The following is a 20,389-nucleotide window of genomic DNA, read 5'->3' on the forward strand; positions in this document are numbered from 1 at the left end:
ATCAGGCTCAAATTCAGTGCAAAGTGGCATTGACGAAACACCCCGGGCAGGAAGCACCCATTATAAGGCGTCTGTATCCATTTACGTCTCAGCTGCAAAATGTGATGGGAAGGGCCCCAGCTCGGAGCAGGCCGACCTGCTTCACAACCCTGAGACTCGGTTTCTTCCCAGCAGGGGCAGGATAATGATGCCCTAGGACTGTAGCTCTAGGAGCAACTGGAAAGCATGCTACCTACAAATGGTCCCTGGATCCCTCCAAAGCTTAAGAACTGCAGGTGTCAGGAACTGCCATGGGCCCCAGATGTAGTTTAGAGCAAAACATCCCATTGAAGTTACAGATGCCAAGTGTTAATAGTTAAGGTCACAACGCACATTTTGATTCATTCCTGTGACTCCTTCAATTTGTAACCCAGTAACACTACTCCCCAATGTGTAGACATGTGATGACTGGTGACTTCACTGTGAAGAGGGTGTTTAAAGGCTCTTGGGGAAATACAGAAAAGGAAAAAATAAACCAAAGCCTCTTTAGGCAGGTCTCAAGATCCAACTAGAAAAACAAAATCACTTGGGTATTCTCCTGATTCTGAAAGTGACGTACTAAAATTGAAAATATTTAGTGTTAACGATTAACCATTACTTCCTATAGACTAAGATCACTTGAAATGTATAATGTAGGCTCGTTCCGTGAGGGTCTTTCCCCTAGCAAAAACCTGGGGTACCCAAATGTTCACATTAGGGCGTCTCCTTCAAGGCATTCAGATCTACCATTACAAGAGAATGAGAAATTTACAGTAACTATATATTAAATGTCATCATTAAAATATTTCCAATTCTATTAAATTCTTAACACTGATCTCAGAAATTGATTTTTGTGACAGAGGCACTAAGCAGAGTGAAAAAGTAGGATTCCAGATTTTATTATTTTTTTTAAGATTTAAAAAACACACCCGGGATAAAATTTCTTTGATCAATAAAGCTTCAGGAAACGGAGCAAGTTGTTCTGGGACCCTTTGGAAATTGGTGAACTTGAACTTGGAAATGGGGTTTAGACAAGGCAACAGTGGGCAACAGGTATCTGCACAAGTCTTGAATCACAACCTCGCATTTTTTTCTCCCCCCAACTGTTCAAGTGGCAGACAAAATAAATTACCATAAATTATATGCCAAGGCAACTTAAAAACAACACAACACAACATGAGGCTGAGGATTTCCTTAGCTCCTCCGGGAAGTATGTAACACTGTTTGTGCTTCTGGCCTGCAGGCTGGGTCGGATCAGGGACCTGTCAAACGTCAGGATAGTTGCAGTAATATACCGCAGAGCTGGCATCGGACACCACGGAGGAGATGGCCCCGTGGCCGTCTGCGAGGTTCACGCTAGAGTCATGGCCTTGGTAGGGGAGGCCCATGTCGGGCTTGCACACAAAGTGCAGATACTGTTCAAACTCCGTGCGGTCCACCTCCCCAAGGAGCTCGGCCGGCTGGCTGGGGTCCGCGCCGTCCCGGCAGGGCAGCGCCTCGGGCGGGGGCGACGGCTGCCCCGGGCCCGGCGGGGGCGGCTGCGGCGGCATCGGGAAGCCGCGCCCGCCGCCGGCCGCCGGCGAGCCCACCGCGCCGTAGTACATGTGCAGGGCGCTGGGGGGCGCCAGGAGGCCCGGCATCGCGGGGCCCGCGGGCTCCGGGCCGAGCCGGGGGTGCAGGGGCCCGGCGGGCTGCTCCGGGGGCCCCGCGTAGTCCGCGGCCTGCGCGTAGCTGTAGGGCCCGGCGGCCGGACAGTCCCCGGGCAGCGGCGCGGCGAAGAAGGCCGGGTCGTGCTCCACGCCGTCCAGCGGGGACGTGTCGGGCGTGGGCAGCGGGTAGCCGTCGAGCGGGGCCGCGCCCAGGCCCTGGCAGTCGCGGTAGTGGGCGCCCATGTGCGTGGGCAGCAGCGGCGGGCCCGCGGGGAAGCCCTGCTCGGGGAAGGGCAGGCCCAGGCCGTCCATGGCCACGCGGCCGCCCTCGGGGCCCAGCGCGGCCGCCTGCGGCTCGGCGAGGCCGTGCAGGAAGCCGCCCTCCACCCGCTTCAGCCGCTTCACCTGCTTGCGCCGCCGCGGCCGGTACTTGTAGTTGGGGTGGTCCTGCATGTGCTGCACGCGCAGCCGCTCGGCCTCCTCCACGAAGGGCCGCTTCTCCGCCAGCGTCAGCGCCTTCCACGACTTGCCTGCAGGGGCGCGGGAGGTGCAGAGGGGCGCGGGTTTACTGTCCAAGCTCCCGCTCCCAGGCCCCACTGGAGCCAGGGACCCCTCCGACCTCAGACGGGGAAACTGGGGGGGGGGCGAAGGGGGTCAAGGTAAAGGTGAACGTTGGGACCTGGAGGCCGGGAGTACGAGCACTTGGGGAAGACGCGAGATTTAAGGCCAAGGCACCCCTTCCTCCTTTAGCCTCCTGGAAGCGGCCTCCCGCTCACCCACTCGCGGTCGTTCGAGGAACTGAAAACGTCCGCACCCGGGAAAGGAGTCGGGGGAACGGGCCCGACAAACCCAGCTCCGCGCCAGGGTGCCCCCGCCGCCGCTCAGACGCGCGGAGAAGCCGCCTCCCCAGAGCCGCTGGCCCCGCGCCCCGGCCACCCGGGGGATCCAGGCGCCGACCACCGAGGCCCAGAGCCCCTTGGAGACTCGGGAGAACGGGAAGCGGGAAGGAACCGAGGGCCCCAGGGAAGGATGTGGCAGCCACGCACTCCTGGCCTCCCGCGCAAGGCCCGCACTCTTTGCGGCCCAAGGAAGCGGCTCCACGATTCGCACCATCTGGGTCCCGAGCTCGGACTCACCCAGCATCTTGCTCAACTCGGCGTTGTGCAGATCCGGGTTCTGCTGCGCCAGGCGCTTGCGCTCGTCCTTAGCCCACACCATGAAGGCGTTCATCGGCCGCCGGATGCGAGACTCGCCCTTGGCCCGGCCCGCGGTCCCGGCCGACGCCCCGCTGCTCGCCGCCGTCTCGCCCTTCATCTTCATGTCCCCGAGGGGACTCAGCGACTCGGCCCAGGGACAGGGGCCCAGCCCGGCCATCACGGCGGGCAGCGCGCTCCGGGGCTGGCTCTGCTCGTCACTGGCGTACCCCGCATCCGGGCTGCTCATGGCGCTCCAGCCCTGCCCCGCGCCCCGCAACCCTCCGCTGGACACGCCGCCTCCCCCGACCTGGGGGGAGGGGGTGGGGAACGAGAGAGGGAGATGCCCGGCGGGCCGCCCGTGTTCCACAGCCCGACCCCGCGGCCCTGGCAGATCCCAGCCCACCGTGCAAGCAGCGCCCCCGCCGGCCCAGTGACACTGCGGGCGCCCCCGGGCTGCGGGGCCTTTTCTGCACAGACGTGGCCAATGGAGCGGCGGGGGCGGGCCGGGCGGGCGTCGTTAGACCCACGCCCAGCCCGCCACCCAAATCCCAAGTCCCGGCTCAACCCCACTCCCGCCCTCTTCCCCTCCCCCGGCCCCGCGCCCAGGGCTACACCTGCCCAGGGGAAACTGGCTGGAGCCGGGCTTTGTCTCCAGGTCCTCTCTGACCCGGGAAGGGGGCCTCCTGAAAAACCTCTAAGGTGCTGGTTGGATTGCACTGCTGGATAGAAGTACTGGGACACGGTAGTTCCAACCAACACACTAAGCATCCACTAACCCAGGAGCTAAGGGTGTTTCAGTGGAGGGGGACCTAGCTTTCTTCCCCACGGATGTCTTCTTCAAACTGATAATAAGTTTAAAAATACTTTCTCTCCCCAAGGACTCAACGTACCTGTTGTATTATATTCAAAATTCTGTGGCTGAAGTAAATCCTACTTTCTGAAACGAGATTACATATGAATGACGTTCTATAGCTCGTCATCCTGAAGAATTTAAAAGCTTTATCCAAAACAACGAACCACCCCTTGAAAATGTGTACATGAAATGTCTAACAAGCGTAACTAAATTTTCCCATATGTGTTCAGTGAAAGAGGCAAGACAGTTTTGATTTCTAAAATGTGGTTTAAAAAAAACAGCATTGATATTTATGTACATGTCGGTGGATGAGAGGAAAGAAACCCCTGAGCAGCAAAACGACTGTAGCTCTTAAGGTGGTCACTCTGACAGGTGATGGGGGGTTCCTATACGTTTCTCGAGATTGGAATGATCATCTGAATGACTTCTGCTTAAATCTGAGAAACTTTTTGAGGGGGATTTGTAAACAAGCCCTTATATAAGACAGAACACCACGCACTATTCTTAGCTCCTTCTGAACATCAGCGAGCTAGTCTACCCTTATAAACCTACGAGGTCGATGCTAGTGTATCTTACGGGAGAGGAAACTGTGGCACAGAGAGGTTAGGGCACTTGCCCAAGATCACAGCATTGGGGAGTGGATGTGATCTCCAGTGGTCTGTGGAGCTCTTCACCGCTAAGCTAAGTTGTTGTGTTTGTGTATTTTGTTTGTGTATTGTGGTGGTGTCTACAGCAAAAACACAGCCATTCCTGCAGAATTTGAAAACTTTGCAAAGAAATCCATACATCAACCTCCACAACAGATTTTCTTTGTTTACTGTGAAGGGGTGATGAAAAACTAGGGCTGACATCCGGGATCTGCAGCTTCTTGTGTGATATTTCAGCGACAAAGTAATCTATCAAGACTGCTTATTAGTGGCATTCATACAAACAAAGAGATAGGGCCTTTGCAACCCCTGGCCGTCAGTTTCTCCCACAGTGCTATTTCTCCAAAGACCTCTACACACTTGTTTTAAGCCAGCTTTAACTCTGTGCCGACCTGTGATGTGTCTGTCAGCTGCACTTCCCTCACCTTCAGCAGCTAGAAAGTGGTTTGAGTCTCTGGATCTCTGAGGTTCAGACAAGAAAAAAATTTAATCTGCTTAAGGAAATAAAAGAGAGGTGTTATTTTTAATTGGTGGTTTTGAAGCAATTAATAAACTTAAACAAATTAACTGATTATGCACTTTTCCTTTAAGAGTTTGTTTTGCTGAAAAAATAATATGGGCTTGAAAATGAAGCATAACTGCATGGCTACAGATTGTCTAAGTAAGGAAATGTGGAGTGGAGAGAACCAGTTAGTCCTGTAACACCTCGCTCCTGGTGTTTCCTCGTGATCTCTAACTTTGCTGGAGAGCAATAAATATCTTTTCAAAGATCTCAAAGCTGAATTTTCTATTAGCACTAAAATTTTTATGAACAGGAGTTTTCTTAGAACAGAGGTAGAACACCAAACAAAAACAGTGCCCCTTCCAGAATACATTTTAATCTGTCTAGATGAACCTATTCAACTAATTCCGTAAGAAATAAAATAAGGTGCAGGAAATACAATCTAGATGTGAGTCCCCCAAAAATGTTTATGACCGGATTTACCCTGGTGTACTTTCTCCACACTCGTGTTCCTTCTTGCCACCTCATTACACAGAGAGGAGCCAAGAGGATGGAGAAACTGGTGGAGAAGAAAATCTGGGGGCTCCCCATTATTATCTGCACTCGTTCCTGGAAACCACTGATTTTTGTTGGGTAAGATACTGAGAAATCAAGTGAGAGCACAAGATCCAGAGGATCGAGTTGGAGCCTCAGAATTCAGCGCCCTTCCCCCTCTTGAACACCCTCCTTGGGATTTATAAGCTAGCAATTCACTTACATTTACAAGGACGGAATCATGGTGCCTTTTCAAGACTAGTCTCTTCTATGTACTGTAACTTGTATCTAATCTCTTCTGTTCCTTCACTTGTCATATATTGGGGGGGTGCGCGTTGCGGGCTGCGGCGCCCGCCGCAGACCCGTCCGTGGTGTGTGTAGACTCTATTTCGGTCTCTTTACTAAACTCGGTGTTGGAAGTCCAGCCCGGGACGTTATCAGAGCCAACCACAAATGCCACATGAAAAGCAGCAAACATCCGGAGTGGCTTCCTGCGAGCCTTGCTTTTCTAATCACGAGAGATTTACGCGGCGGGGGGAGGGGGGCAAACAAGTTCTCGAGTAAGAGCCGTGTACACCCGCTCGTGTGGCCGGCCGGGCGCACCCGCAGGCCGGGCACAGACTAGGATCTCTGGGCTCCTGGCTACTAATTGCACGCACGGTCCCCGGCCCAGACCCAAGGCTCGAAAGCCTGGGCGAGCACGCTTCTAGCGCGGTACGATGCTGTGCCCGTTACCCCTCGGGGCCCGCGGCCGGCGGGCGCAGAAATTAACCCGGGGAGGTGGCGAGCCGCGGCTCGGACCCCTGAGTGACCAGGCACAGGCTGGGGGATTTCCGGCAGGCTTTTGTGTTTCGATGCTTGGGAAGCGGGAGCCGGACGAAGGACACTCCAGCCGCCAGGGAAGGCCGTGGGCACCCACACAGATCCGGGTCGGCTCCGGAGGGCAAGTCCGTGGGGGCGGGGAGGGAGCGCGCGCCGCCAACGTGGGAAAACGCCGCGGCGGCCCCCGGGCAGATAGACAATGGTGTCCCCGGAACAAAGAATAACAATAAGGCCTTTGCATTTATAAGCCGCGCGCCGGCGGCGGCCTCCGGGAGCCGAGCGGAAGGCGGCGCGCGGCACGAAGCGCGGCCCGGGCTCCGCACCTCCCAGGTAGGGCCGCGCGCCGGCGCCTCCCAGCCGCGCCTTCCGCACCTCGCGCGCCTCCTCCCTGACCCCGGGCCAGTCCCCCGTGGGTTCGCGATGCCAGGTCGGAGGTCGCGGGTGGGTTGGGAGAGAAGGGGAGGAAGGAGGGGCCGGGAGATCGCGGCCACCCGGTCCGGCGCCGCGCAGCCCCCACCCGGGACCCTGGAGGCCCCCCGCAAAGGTCGGAACATCCCCCCCTCCCCAACCCGAACCCTGCTCCTGGCGCTCGACCTTGCCCCTCGATGCGCCCGCCTCTCCGGCGGATGAAAAAGGCCGGTGGCGAGAGGGTCTTTGGGAACTCGCTCGCCACGAGGACGGGAGAGGTGCGTTCCGCTCTCACGCCTCCCCCTCCCCCTCCGCCCGCATCCCGCCCTGGTCCGAGGACCCCCTCGAGGCCGCCCGGGACCCCGCCCTGGCAGCCGGCGACTCCTCGACCGTAACCCTGTTCCCGCTTGGCCCCGCCTGGGGTTTGCACAGGCGAAGCAGGAAATGCGCTGTTCCCGGTCCACTTCCCTGCTCAGAAACTCGTCCGCGGGGGTGTTTCTTATATTCTCCCCCGCCCCGCGCCCGCCCCGGCTCTGGCCCCCGGGTTGGAGCTTTGGCTCCCTCCCTTTAGTCCCTGCACAGGGAACCTCAGACTTCCGGGCTCCTTCCCCAGAACAAATTCTGTTTTGTTCGCCCCCTTCATCTCTGCCTCACAACTTACAAGGGAACTTCGATAGCACCGTGACTTCCATGCACCCACTTCTGCTGACCTCTTCCTCCCAGCTCCCTCCCACCCCAGAAGAGGCCAGGGCTGTCCTTGGAGCTTTCTGTTGTCCACGGACCAGGCTCAGCAGCAGCTGGTCTCCTGTGAGCAGAACACTTGCACTCCCACCCAAAGGGGAGCAGACGCGGCCCCTGCCTCAGAGGGGTGCCCAGTGCAGTCCCACTAGCCTTCCAGTCGGGTTTATTCGATTTATTCACCACCAGCCGGGTGTTCTGGGCCCTGTCTACTGCAATCATTTGTTCCTGGCACGCAGAGGTGATGCCAACATCAGTAGGCCAAGTGCTTGTGAGATTTTTTTTTTCCTAGTAGAGGTACTGTAAGAGGTAGCCTTTCCACCCTGGAAACTCTGGCTTGCCAAGCTTGCCTAGTCAGCAGGGCTGGATTTTGCCAGAAGGTTGGTTAGGGCAAAGGTGTGCATTCTGTGATCATGGAGGTGATCAAAGTTAGTAGGTCATAGGACAGGCCACTTCTGACACACTCATTATCCACTCCTCTCTGCAACTTGAACCACAGACATAATCAGATTTTGAAATGGTACCTGAGTTAGCTTCCAAAGTTTCCAAACAGGAGAGGAAAATATTAGGAGTTCTTGCTGTATTCCTCTACAGTCAGTGTTCAGTTGATCTCTGTTACCCAAATTTTCTTCTCTGCCCATTTGTTGACCTTGCCGACAACTCTGCCAGTACTCTTAGATATCCTCTTGACATCCCCAGAGCACACAAAGTCCGCTGGTGTGTAATAAATGCTCCTGGATACTATAGCGGTTGTCCGCGGCCGAGTCATGGGGTCATCTTCTTTCAAAGCAAGGCTCTAGGGATTGTCTCTATAATCCTCAGCAGAGACTCTGTTCTCATCTAAGACACATCTGTGCAGACCATGCAGTCATCAGACTTCAGGCCTGCACTCTTCTCTCCACCCTCTCCTTCCCCATGAGTTCAGTCTCCATTAAGCACCTCAACTCTCACCTCTTCTGAGGTTTAACTCAAGTCCTGTGGCTTTTCTGAATCCCTCAGTACAGAAGTCCAGGCCAAGAATGTACATGGAAAATTTTGCATGTGGATATATTCTGAAATAAATTTCTATGTTGGGAAATCTTTCCAAAACCAAAACCTTCAGTGTTAATTTCTTCATAATCACAGAATACGGTTTACAAAGCAGTTTCATGTACACGAAGTCATCTGAGCTTCAAAACAGCCCTGGAGGCAGGCAGGGCAGCCTTTGTTACTATCCTCATTTTTCAGGAGAGACTGAGACTGAGAAAGAATAGGTGCCTTGCTCGAGGTCACGTGGCAGGCGTGCTTGGAGTACCTGCTTGCCCTTGCTGCTAACAGTGTGGGTTTTGTTTTGAACTTCTTTGCATGCCATGTCTGCAGCCAGTGAGCGACATGTTAGGGTTTGTAGGAACTCAATGAAGACAGCAGCTAAGTAGGGCTGGATTTAGGATTTTTGGCATAGAAACATCCAGTGTTGTTCCTAACCAGGTCATGACAATCTTTTTTTTTTATTAAATAATATCAGAGATGCAGGACTGTAACAGAAAAGCATTTTTATTTAGAAGATCTATAATTAGACATTTTTTATTAGATCACAGTCTTAACCCTAAATGACATCTCATTTATTTTGAATATCTTATACAAATTCTCATTCAGCTGAAAAAAAATGAAAACAGTGTGCAATGTTATATTGCGATAAAAATCAGATATAAGGAAGCTGAGGTGTCAGAAGCTCTGTCCCTGTACTTAGCACTCTTGCAGACTGAAAGAGACTCCATTAATTGCACTGAATTGTGTGGTCTCATCACATATTTAAGATCTCTGCTTTGGTCTCCTCTAGCCCTACCTTGGGCTGACCAGGTCTTTGGGGCATAAAAACATACATGTAGCAGGCAGGTAAAGTAATCCTCTCCATTCTTACTGTTGTCTGGGAGAAAATGGATGGCAAATATTCTTGATTCTACTTTATGAAGTGAAAAATTAAGGCACAGAGCAATTGGCTAATTTGCTTCATGTTTTCAGATCCATCTAAGAGACAAGAGAACCATCTATTCATTTAATCAACAAATAGCTCCCCAGCACCTGTAAGTCTGAAGCTCAGTACACAGCACGGTAAGATGGTTATGGGCACAGATGTGGGAATCAAACTGCTCGGAACCGAATCAGAGTTCCAGCTGTGCATTCCTGGACACACTGCTGAGCCTCTCTCTTCCTCCTCGGTGAAGTGAACGGCAATCACAGTACTGACCTCAGAGAGTTTGATGAGGATGAAATGAATTAATTCTTCATAAACTGCTTAGAGCAGGAGCTGGCACTCAGTAAGTGCTATCCAGGTGTTTAATAATAAAATAAAATTTAAATAAATGCAGGTTAGCGTATGAAGACATGTTGAGAGAATAAGAAAAGGCTACCATGATACTGAAGAGACATGCATTTGAACAACTAAACAAATGTTTTAAAGAAAAACAATGAAATTTTAAAATACTGTAACGTCTGTTATAGCCAGTAACAAGTAATGTTATGCTGTGCCTGTTACATTGGCAAAAGCTTTTTGAGAGCTCTGTAAACTCCTGTGCTTTTCCTAATTCCATTTGAATGTCAGTATTTTTACTTTGGTGGTAAAATTTTTTAAATCTTGCTTTATGTATGTCAACCTTCTAAAACTCCGTTAAGAGTGGCCAGGAATAAAAATACCTAGAATTGTAAAACATTCAATGTTCCATTAAAAGATCTTTGAAATGCAAATAGACACCTTGCAATCAGCATTTAACCTCAGTAGGACTAGATTCTTCTCTTAAAGGCATAGAGACGAAGTTCAGTTTTGGTAACTATGCCTGGGACTCGTGTATTTAAAAAAAGAATAACCCACAAATACACGAACCTTGCCTGGACCTTGCAGGGTGTTCTAGTCTTGGTTGTTCAGGAACTTGCTGCCAGGTAAACTGCAAGTCACTTCGACTGCCTCAGCCTCCAGTTTCCTCAAAAAAGGAAGGAGAAAATATCTGATCTCTTTCCAATTGTTCTAGATAAAAAAGAGAACAAATAATCACAAAGTTTTGACAAGTAAAAGTGTGCAGCAAAACTGGGCTAGTATGTGTGTCTGCAGATGTCTGGGTGCAAATGCATTTAGAGAAGTTTCTTTGTACAGAAAAAAGATAGCAAATTGAGATAAAATGGAAATGGGGATTGGACAGAAGGCTGTCTTGCTTTGGGTTATAATGGAATGCTACTGTTTTTAGAACAAAAACTTAAAAAAAATTTTTTAGTAGAAGTATAGTTGATTTACAATGTTGTATTACTTTCAGGTGTACAGCATAGTGATTCAGTTCTACATATATACATATTTTTCAGATTCTTTTTCATTACAGGTTATGACAAGCCATTGAATATAGTTCCCTGTGCTATACAGTAGGACCTTGTTGTTTATCTGTTTTGTACATAGTAGTTTGTATTTGCTGATCCCAAACTCCCAAATTATCCCTCCTCCCCCTGCCACCCCTAGTAACCGTAAGTTTGTTTTCTATGTCTGAGTCTCTTTCTGTTTTGTAAATAAGTTTGTTTGTGTCATTTTTTTAGATTTCACATATAAGTGATATTGTGTGATAACTGTCTTTCTCTTTGTGACTTACTTCATTTAGTATGATAATCTCTAGGTCCATCAGTGTTGCTGCCAATGGCATTACTGCATTTTTCATGGCTGAGTAGTATTCTAATGTGTGTGGTGTATACATATATATGTATGTATATATACACACACCACATTTTCTTTATCCAGTCATCTGTCAATGGACATTTATGTTGCTTCCATGTCTTGCCTATTGTAAATAGTGCTGCTGTTAATTGGGCTGGATGTATCGTTTTGAATTAAGAGCTTTCTGCAGATACATAACGAGGAGTGGGATTGCTGGATCATACGGTTAACTGTATTTTCAGTTTTTTAAGGAACCTCCATACTGTCCTCCATAGTGTCTGCACTAATTTGCATTCCCACCAGCAGTGCAGGAGGGCTTCCTTTTCTCCACACCCTCTCCAGCATTTGTAGACTTTTTGATGATGGCCATTCTGACTGGTGTGAGGTGATACCTCTATAGCAAAAACTTTTAAAAAACTAGTTACTGCATAAAGGGTCCCACCTTTGATCCAGGGCAAACCAGATTCTATTTTTAGGAACTAAGGTTATGGATTTTCTGGATAATGACTAATTGAGTAAATACAGATTATTTCAGTGGTTAATTTCTTTCTTTCTTTCTTTCTTTTGTCCTCCCGGTGGTTATTTTAAAACTCAAAATTGGAGACAGATAGACAACCCATTCTTTTTGACACTTTCTTATTATGTAACATTTCCCTGGAACTCACGAGATTTGTAGACTCCTCAGGCTGAAAAGTATAACCCATCCCTGCTTTTCAAGTTCTGTAAAATTATCCTAGTGAGAGTTCGGGAAGATGGGAGTGTCTGACGCAGGAAACAACACACATCACACTAACACATGAAAGCACTTGTTCCTCACACAGCCATGTAGCTAGGCAGGCATTGTTTTTCAATCCTTCATTTTGAAATAATCCAAAACTTACAGAGGCGTTGCAAGAACAGCATAAAGCACCGTATCACCTTCACTGAGATGCTCCAGTGTGTTAGCGTTTTATCTCCTTTGCTCCATCTCGGTCTAAATAAACAAAAACATTTCCCCACACTTGCTCTCTCGCTCCCTTTCTAAAAATATATAAATGTAGAGAATATAAATATGTAGCACATTAATATATCATCCTACAACATTAGCATGTAGACAGTCATTATAGACACTGCATAAATGTGATACACCCATAGAGTGTGTTCTAGCTTATATATTAAACACTTATATGTATGTATGCGTGTCCCAAACCTTTCTCTGAACCATCTGAGAGCAGGCAGTCGCATGATGTCTCACTCACTCGGAATACTCCGAGGGACACGCTCCCATATAACCAAACAAATCAGGAAATTAACACTGCTGCCCACCACACATCACGGCCGTCTCAGCCACTTGCCCAATTCAAATTTCGCAGACTGCTCCAATGAAGTCCGTTTCTTTCTGGTCCAACATTCACTCCAAGATCACACATGGCCCTCAGTTATCACGTCTCTTTTGGCTTCCATCTGGAACCATTCCTCAGTCCTTCGCTGACTCTTTTCACCTTGATGGCTTTAACAAGTGCAGGGCTTTCGTTCCAAAGGCGTCCCATCAGCAGGCCTGTCTGCTGTGGGCTCACATATTCTTGGCAGCAGACTGCGGAAACGGTGGTGCTCCCCTCCCAGGGTGTGACAAGGGAGACCCGATGCGGCCCGTACCATCGCTGCCGAGTGACCCTTGGCCACCTGATCAAGTTGCCGTCTGCCCAGTTTCTCTACCTACAAGTCACCATTTTCCCCTCTGCAACTGATAAGTACGTTTTTGTAGTGGGAATTCTGCCATTATACTCATATCCCCGTTAAGCCTCCATCCACCTAGCTTAGCATCTGCTCAGACGGTGGCTTTATAGTCCCATCATTCCTTCCAGAGTTATGTATCCCTTCTACTGGGAGGAAGTTTCCCCTGCATTTACTTAATTGTTTATTTATTTATATTAGCAGGGACGTATGGATTCCTTTTTTATTCAGTGGCTTCTCATCCTTAACTGATATTCTTTGCTTAGGGGCTCAGGTTGTCACTGGAGTGGCCAGTGGGACACCTTTCCAGCTGACTCCTGTATCCTTTCCATACGTCCTTATCATCCTTGGACTGTTTCCTTACCTTCTGCCATAACTAGGCATTCCAGGCTCATCTTGTACTTTTCCTGCCTCAACCCTGATTCAGTCATTTCTCCAGGGAGTCATGGGCATCTTCTAGGGAAGGATGGCATTTCGAAACCAAGATCTGGGTTCTCCTCAGGACTCAGGTATCACGGCTTCTAAATACTCTTAGCAGAGAGAGCTAGAAACATACGTGTGCATGCACTCATGCATCTAGAGCTGTTTCTGTATCTCCCCAAATTATGAAAAATCAGGAGTTAAATTCCAGTCCAACAGCCTCTGGTTCTCCCTAGCCTGCTGTCCTTCCACGTGGGCGAATCCCTTTTCCGATGGTAAGAAACCTGACTCCCACTGCCCTCAATATATCTGCATATTTGCTCCCTGTCATCCATCTCCCCTCTCCTCCACCTGCCTGCTCTTGGCTTCCAGACACACCAGCACCTCTGTTCAGATCTCCCCCAGCATTCCACTGTTTTTATGTTTAGAAGCAAAGGAAAGAAAAAATTACTTGTTTAAAATTATTTTCAAGTGATTTTGAGTAGAAAATGTGATCATAAACTCTAACCTCAAAGTTTCCCTCCTTACTGTCTTGACTTGCTGGCACATTCCTCAGGAGTAAGTTAGAAACAAAATGACAAGGCACTGTTTTTGTTTGCTTGGGGTGGGGTCGCCCGCATTTTCAAAGTGCAGGACTGTACCTTGAAAATCAAAAAAATGTTTCTTGAGCTTTCAGTTGTGAATGGAGCAAAACTAGAAGTTGGCTTGACCTCGTAGGATTTCTTTTACTAAAAACCATCAGGAAGAAAGGGGAATATGAATTCAATAATATTTTCCAGAAGTGTTCTTAGAGCCGGTGGCAGCTTTAAGGAAATACTTCGTAAATACACTGCCTCTCCCCTGGGTCAGCCACACCCATCCACACATTACTCTCCATGATCTTAAACGAAGAAAATAACGCATAACAAGTCAGATTTCATGACATGCCCCAAGTTCAGAGGTTGGCCAATCTAATTTACACTGCTTCTATGCATGACTGAATTCCCATGAGTCATTTCCATCTTCAGCGGGAGAGAGAGAGAGGTCAGTGGAACCGTGTTAATGTGAAGACCAACCACTGAGCCTCCCAGTCAGACTTAGCCCCTCCCTACGCGGCCCCCTCCCTACGCGGCCCTGTCCACAGCTGCTCTTAGCAGACCTCACGAGCTGCATCTGGCAGCCTGTGCAGCCCTGAGGGTGAGCAGGTCTGAGTTCAGCTGGAATGGACAGTCCAGGGCACCTAGTAGCCTCCTCCCTCCTCGGCACATCTTTTGTCCCTTTCCAGAACTAAAGGAGGAAAATCTTGCTGGGTCATTTCTCCAGAAAGGCTGTTGATAAAACATCCCGGAGCTAAAAGGGGCAGCCTCTGGTTAAGCAAAGACTCTAAGCATGACTGATTTAACAAATATTAATCATACGTGTATGTATTAACTGGTTTGGTCACTGTATGTAGGGAGACTTACAAAACATATCTAATATATTGGTTCAGTTTCAGGATAGGTGTTCAAACTGAAACTTTAATTTCTGAGCAGTTTAAGTCCTCAGTGGTGGAAGGATCTAGGCTAGTATAATTTTTCCAAATATTTATTCTATTTAACAAATTATATGACATACATAAAGATGTATAAAGATAATTAGTCCAGACTTTTCAACACTCTTGCCTAGCGTTTGACTTGAGTACCTTCTCATAGTGAACTTTTCTGATGCACGTGCATAACACAGCATCACCAATGCCAGTCCGATCGTGTGTGAACGCCCCAACCATCATGGCGGCCACATGGCCCCACATAGGTGCCTCCTTTGCTGCGGTCTAGCCGACTGGCCTCTGGTTGCTTCTGAAACATGCCAAGCTCTTTCCTCCTTGAAGCCTACGTCCTCTTCCCTCTGCGTGGAACCAAAGTCCCCAGTATTTTCCTGTGGTTGGCTCCCCCATCCAAAGACACCTACTCTGGGAGACCATCCTACCACTAAAATAGTCACCATCTGCCATCACCGCCACCCCCTCCCCACACACACACTTGTCATGCTCTGTTTTCTTACTTGGTTCATAATGTCCCATAAGCACTTATTATTAGCAGTCACCGTATTTTACACTTGTTTGTTTATTGTCTGTCCTCTCCCCAGTAAAATGCTAGCTCCCTGAGACCTCAGTGGTGATGCTCACTGCCCTGTCCGCGTGCCCAGGACAGCTGGCGACTGGCAGGCACATCATCGGAACTCAGCAAGATGAGCTGAATGGATGAAAGATGGCCCCATCGGAGGATGTCCCTCTGCCCTGAGTGGGACCAAAACTGGGGATGCTTGACTGCCGGGCGGTCTCTCGCTGCGCGTCCTCCCATGTCTCGTCTTTTTCTTTAAACACTCTTTTCTCTCAAGGCCTGTGTTGCTTTTATTGAAGCCTCCTTCTGTCACTTTAAGACGAGGAATGTTCCCTACAGACGCGTATTTCATTAACAGAGTGTTATCTCCCAGAGTAACTAAGAACTTACAAAAGGGGGGTGTTAGTTATAAGAGCCTCTAAATAATTTTGACTGATTAGGTATCTTAATCCAGCTGCCAGTTAATTGTGTTTGTTTGTGATTAAGAATATGATTTTCACCTCCCTCCCCACTGCAATCTCCCTGTTTGGAGGAGCCCAGTCTCCCCGCCGCTCTGTATCTGCAGCCGGCTCTTTGAAGGTGTTTGCTGAGGGGATGAGACCACAGCGATCACCTGGAGCCAGGAGCTGGGAGGAAGGAACCTCTGCCGAGCCACCTGCAGGCCGACTCAGAAGGAGCCCGACGCCCACCGCAAACACCCCGGAGATCTGAGGACCCGCGCCCACCCCACCCCACCCCAGACGCCGGGCCACTGTTTCTGGGGAGAAAATGACTCGAGGCTGAAGTGCTGATGGAAATGAAGCCATCTTTAAAGCTTCGCAAAGTGGCTGTACAGAAGGATCTGGTTCCGCCTTTATTTCTGTCCCCCATCGAGGCCTTTAAAATGCAATAAAAAGAAATCACTAGAAAAATAAAATAACCAAGTCATGTAAAACACAAGCTCCCATTTTTAATGACGAGGTTCCTCAGACATCAGCCGACTCTCAAACTGCTCCCAAAGTTCCAAGCTGCTCCCTGGCCGTTAACTCCCCTGCGGCCTGGGTACCCCGTACCCACCCCGCATCCACCCTGCACCCAGGCGCAGAACGCAGACCTCAGGCCTCCGCCCCAGGGAAGACCGGCCTGCAGGCCGCAGCCCTTTTGTCCTTTTGCAATTTCAGGTCCCCAGTTTCTAATTTATTTCTTTAAAGGAAACATCCCATTGATTATAAAAGTGGTATTAGATGAGGTCCGTCACTGGTAAGCGCCAGGTCAGCAGCAGTTTACTGCCAGTGTTTACTGTGGGACAGCGGGGTTGTCCGCCTTGGCCGTCAGGCCGTGGGGCTGAGCGGAGGTGGACGCGTTCAGCTCCGCTGCTGGGGGGGCACGCTGGGGCGGGAGGGAAAGCCTGCGAAGCCAGCGCACCGGGGGTTAAAGAGGAGAGAGCTGGCAGTGGACCTCTTAGGTTAAGGTAACCCTCCAGTGACCTGCTTCCAAGTCGCCGATCTGAATTCTTTCTTCTGCTGCCAAATATCTCAAGCTACATTATTAGCTGTGGCTGCTCCCACATATCTTTAATATATGTCATATAATTTTTATATTTTAAATACACACACACACACATTTTGCTTGTTTGTTTGGGGGACCTGGGACCAGAAGCCAAAGCTAAAGGATGAAGTCCTTCACCTAAAGCATTTAAAGCTCTGACAACACGCAGGCCGCCCTGTGCTGTCCCTGCAGGTGCTCTGGGCTGCTTCCCTGACTTGCGGCATCCTTTGTCTTTTAATGGGATCAGGCTTTTGGGCCAAACTCTGCTCACCCCATCCCCCAACTCATTCTGATTTCTAAGTTCCCTGTCACAAATCCCTTCAGTTCCCATCTTCCTTTTGTTCCCATCACTGCCAACAAAGAGCTGTGGCTGCTAACTTTCCAAAGAAGGAAAATGTTTCCATATAATAAAATATTTCTATATAACAAAATATTGACATTTTTGGTATCACTAATGTATTATTACCATACTAAGGCCTTTGTTCAGACAGAGGGCTTTAACTTGTTAATCGATGTGAATTTGTATTTTCCAGGCAGATTCTGTTTCCAAAACTCCTTCCATTCAAAATTGCAGTTAGTTATAGTCTCAAACATGCTTGAATTGTCTAGTCATATTCCCTCAGTTTTACAATTTTTTTATAAATAGCTTCCTTGCATTCAAATTATCATCAAACTATCTTATTTCACTGTGTCAGACATCTGCAGGTTTTCTCTAAGTCACGCGTCCGCAAATGTCAAGTCTTTTAGAGCAAGAACTATTAAAATCTCTACCACAGAGAATAATACACTAAGGAGAAAAAACGGTTTCTTTTGTAGATTTATTTTCCGATATAACGGACTTGCATAATACATTTAATGTGGTAGGTTGGCTCCTTAAAAAAAAGTTGGTATTGCTTTTTAAAGGACACAGGTGTGCAAAAGTGATTTGTTGTTTTACAAAATATAATAATTAATATTTACCCGGTATGTTGCAAAGTATTTGTATATACATACTTCAATTTAACCTTCAAAATAACCCTACTAGTTAGATATGCTTACTTCTTTCTTCCTTTCTACATTTCACAAGAGGAAAATGGGGTTCAGGGATGAAATGACTCACCCAGAGTCACAAACCCTAGGAAGGATCGGATTGGTTGATTCCACAGTTTATGCCTTTCCTACCTTCTGACACTGTTCACGTGGCTTCATGCAGGCAAAAACCCCATTCTGCCATCTTCCCGTTAGCCCCTGATTGATTATTCCTCCACCTCCTGAAGGCCTCCAGTCCCCTTGAATTCCTAGAGCACTCCGACCTGCCCTGAAGGCTTAGAACAACATGCTTTTTATTTAGTATTTTTGCAGTAACACGTTTTACATCCATAAACTAAGCTTTGATGAGGAATCTGGTAACGGGGTGTTTCTAAGTTGAGCTTAGCATCATAAACTCCTGGGGTATGTGCTTCAGTTTCCCAGACTTGCCCAACAGAGCTTCCATCACCCTGCAGGGGCCCCGGGAACCTGTGTCACAGGCATCCTCAGCGTCCTGTTCCCCGCCTGGGCTGGGAAATGCTACTTTAACATATCATAAGTAGTAAACTGGGGGAGGGTATAGATCAGTGGTAGAGTGCATGCTCAGCATGCACAAGGTCCTGGGTTCAATCCCCAGTGCCTCTATTAATTAAATAAATAAATAAATAAATAAATAAACCTAATTACCACCCCCCCTAAGAAAAAGACCAAAAAAAAATAGTAAACTGAATGACGTGCACCAGAATTGTTGCAACATAGAGGAAAACTATGCTGCATGCTATTTTTTTTATTTTTTATTGAAGTATAGTTGATGTACAATATTAGTTTCAGGTGTACAGCAAAGCGATCCAGTTATACATATACACGCATGTTTGCAATGTAGAGGAAACTATCACGTATGCTAGTTTAAACGCAGGGTACCCTGAGCGCGATTTCCCCTAAAACACGAACTAAGAAAGCTGGTTATTTGCAAAATAATAAAGCTTCAAAGGAAAGGATTTCTTAACTTCACCTTATCACTTCTTCCATAAAAAGACAGAGCCTGGGGCATCTTTAATGCTTTTGGCCAGTAGGGAAAAGAATGTCCAGAGCTTTCTCAAGGGACATCCCCTTCTGCGATTCCTGCAGTGTCTTCCTCCCAGAGAGGGTTAGTTATTCATGCCTTCCATAACTACTTTTCATAATTTTGCTAACAGAGTTCAGGCCACAGTATTTTGCAAGTGGTTGTTTTTGTTAAAACTCACCACCTGTCCTCCCGTTCCTTACATGACTTTATACCACTCTGGGATGCAAAGTGAGGTGCCTAGTAAATGCTGGTTGATGAGAAGTCCAATTGGATAAGAATGGTGGGAAAGACCTTGGTGTCTTCTTGGCCTCCTTAAGTTCTGTTTCCTGTGTGTTCATTTCAGTTCATTTCTGTTTCTAGAACCTTCCAATTTCATGTACTGCTGGGTACATCCACAAAATCAGCTGGCCTGTATCAAATACATGTCTACCACGGAGTTAGCTCCTGGGTTTCAAGTCATTTTAAGAAGGTTCAAAATGGCAATCCACATTATTTATAAGCACCCAATAAATACAACTTTTAAAAAATGTCTCATTGCTGCAGTAACAAAGACGTCAAAAGCCTTCAGATGTTTGATTAACAATAGGTGAATCTGGATAAGGGACATACGGACTTTTTGTACAATTTTTATTTTAGTAACTCTTCTGGAAATTTGAAATTCTTCCCAAATGGAAGTTTGTTTTTCAATTAGACATTAAACCTTGAAAACACATCACGCTGCGTGAAGAAGCCGGTCACAAAAGATCACATCCTGCAAAATCCCATCTGTATGAAGTGTCCAGAATAGGCGAATCTAGAGACAGAACATGGATTATCAGTTGCTTAGAGCTGGGGGAGAGGGTATAAAGGAGCTGGGAGGCAGGGGCTGATGACTAAAAGGTATGGGGTTTCTTTTGGGGGGTTAATGAAAACATTATAAACTTGATTGTGGAAATGACTGCACAAGCTCTGAATTGACTAAAAACCACTGAACTGTACACTTTAAATGGGTGAATGGTACAGTATATAAATTCTATCTCCATAAAGCTCTTATTTAAAAACTTAGAAATCAGAGACAGTCTGGAAGAGACAGATATTAAGCGTTTCATTTGAAATCAAACGCTGGTTGGAAGACGCACCACCTGAGACAGCAGCCAGCAGGACGGGATTCCTCCCGCCTCCCCCCACCCCAGCGCAGGCACGTTTCCACCCGGCAGTAAATGGATCATCTTCTCTCCGGGGTAGTTAATAGAAAAATGCTCTAGCACATAAGCTAATTGATTTATGATTAGTTATAGGATAATGTTATCATCTGACAAGTTTGCTTTTAAGCTTTATCTACTATTTTATGTCTTGTTTTAAACCTGAATGCACAGATACTCTGGAAAGAGCTTTCTCAACGCATTTCTACAAATCTACTTCAGAACCCTAAATGTCTCCTCTTCTCCCACCTTCCTGCCCGGAACGGGCAAATGAGTTTTCACCCTCACTTTCTCAGTCTTACTAAGACTAAACCGCAGTTAAGGCTTGTGGCAGGAACACTGATGAACTTAAAAAAAGA

At 48.1% G+C, this 20,389-nt stretch overlaps 1 protein-coding gene and 1 long non-coding RNA gene across 2 annotated transcripts; one reads left to right on the forward strand and one right to left on the reverse strand.

The window, feature by feature from the left end:
* Positions 1-902: 902 nt before the first annotated feature.
* SOX17 (SRY-box transcription factor 17) lies at positions 903-3,310 on the reverse strand. Its single transcript, XM_072951675.1, has 2 exons — positions 2,804-3,310; positions 903-2,197 (listed from the first exon to the last, which is right to left on the reverse strand). Exons 1-2 carry the CDS (start codon positions 3,108-3,110, stop codon positions 1,284-1,286), a joined length of 1,221 nt encoding a protein of 406 aa, XP_072807776.1. The 5' UTR covers positions 3,111-3,310; the 3' UTR covers positions 903-1,283.
* A 2,978-nt stretch (positions 3,311-6,288) lies between these two features.
* LOC140690185 (uncharacterized) lies at positions 6,289-16,092 on the forward strand. Its single transcript, XR_012065361.1, has 3 exons — positions 6,289-6,551; positions 9,369-9,458; positions 15,274-16,092. It is a non-coding gene; the product is annotated as an uncharacterized lncRNA (long non-coding RNA).
* The last annotated feature ends 4,297 nt before the right edge of the window (positions 16,093-20,389 follow it).

Source organism: Vicugna pacos, chromosome 29 (genome assembly GCF_048564905.1).
Source record: "Vicugna pacos chromosome 29, VicPac4, whole genome shotgun sequence".
In the NCBI taxonomy this organism is placed as follows: Eukaryota; Metazoa; Chordata; class Mammalia; order Artiodactyla; family Camelidae; genus Vicugna; species Vicugna pacos.

Excerpts from the sequence above, each read along its gene's own strand:
- SOX17 (XM_072951675.1), bottom strand. The coding sequence starts at position 3,110 with ATGAGCAGCCCGGATGCGGGGTACGCCAGTGACGAGCAGAGCCAGCCC. Across the intron at positions 2,198-2,803 it reads CGAGTTGAGCAAGATGCTGG|GCAAGTCGTGGAAGGCGCTG; the intron begins GTGAGTCCGAGC and ends GCGCCCCTGCAG.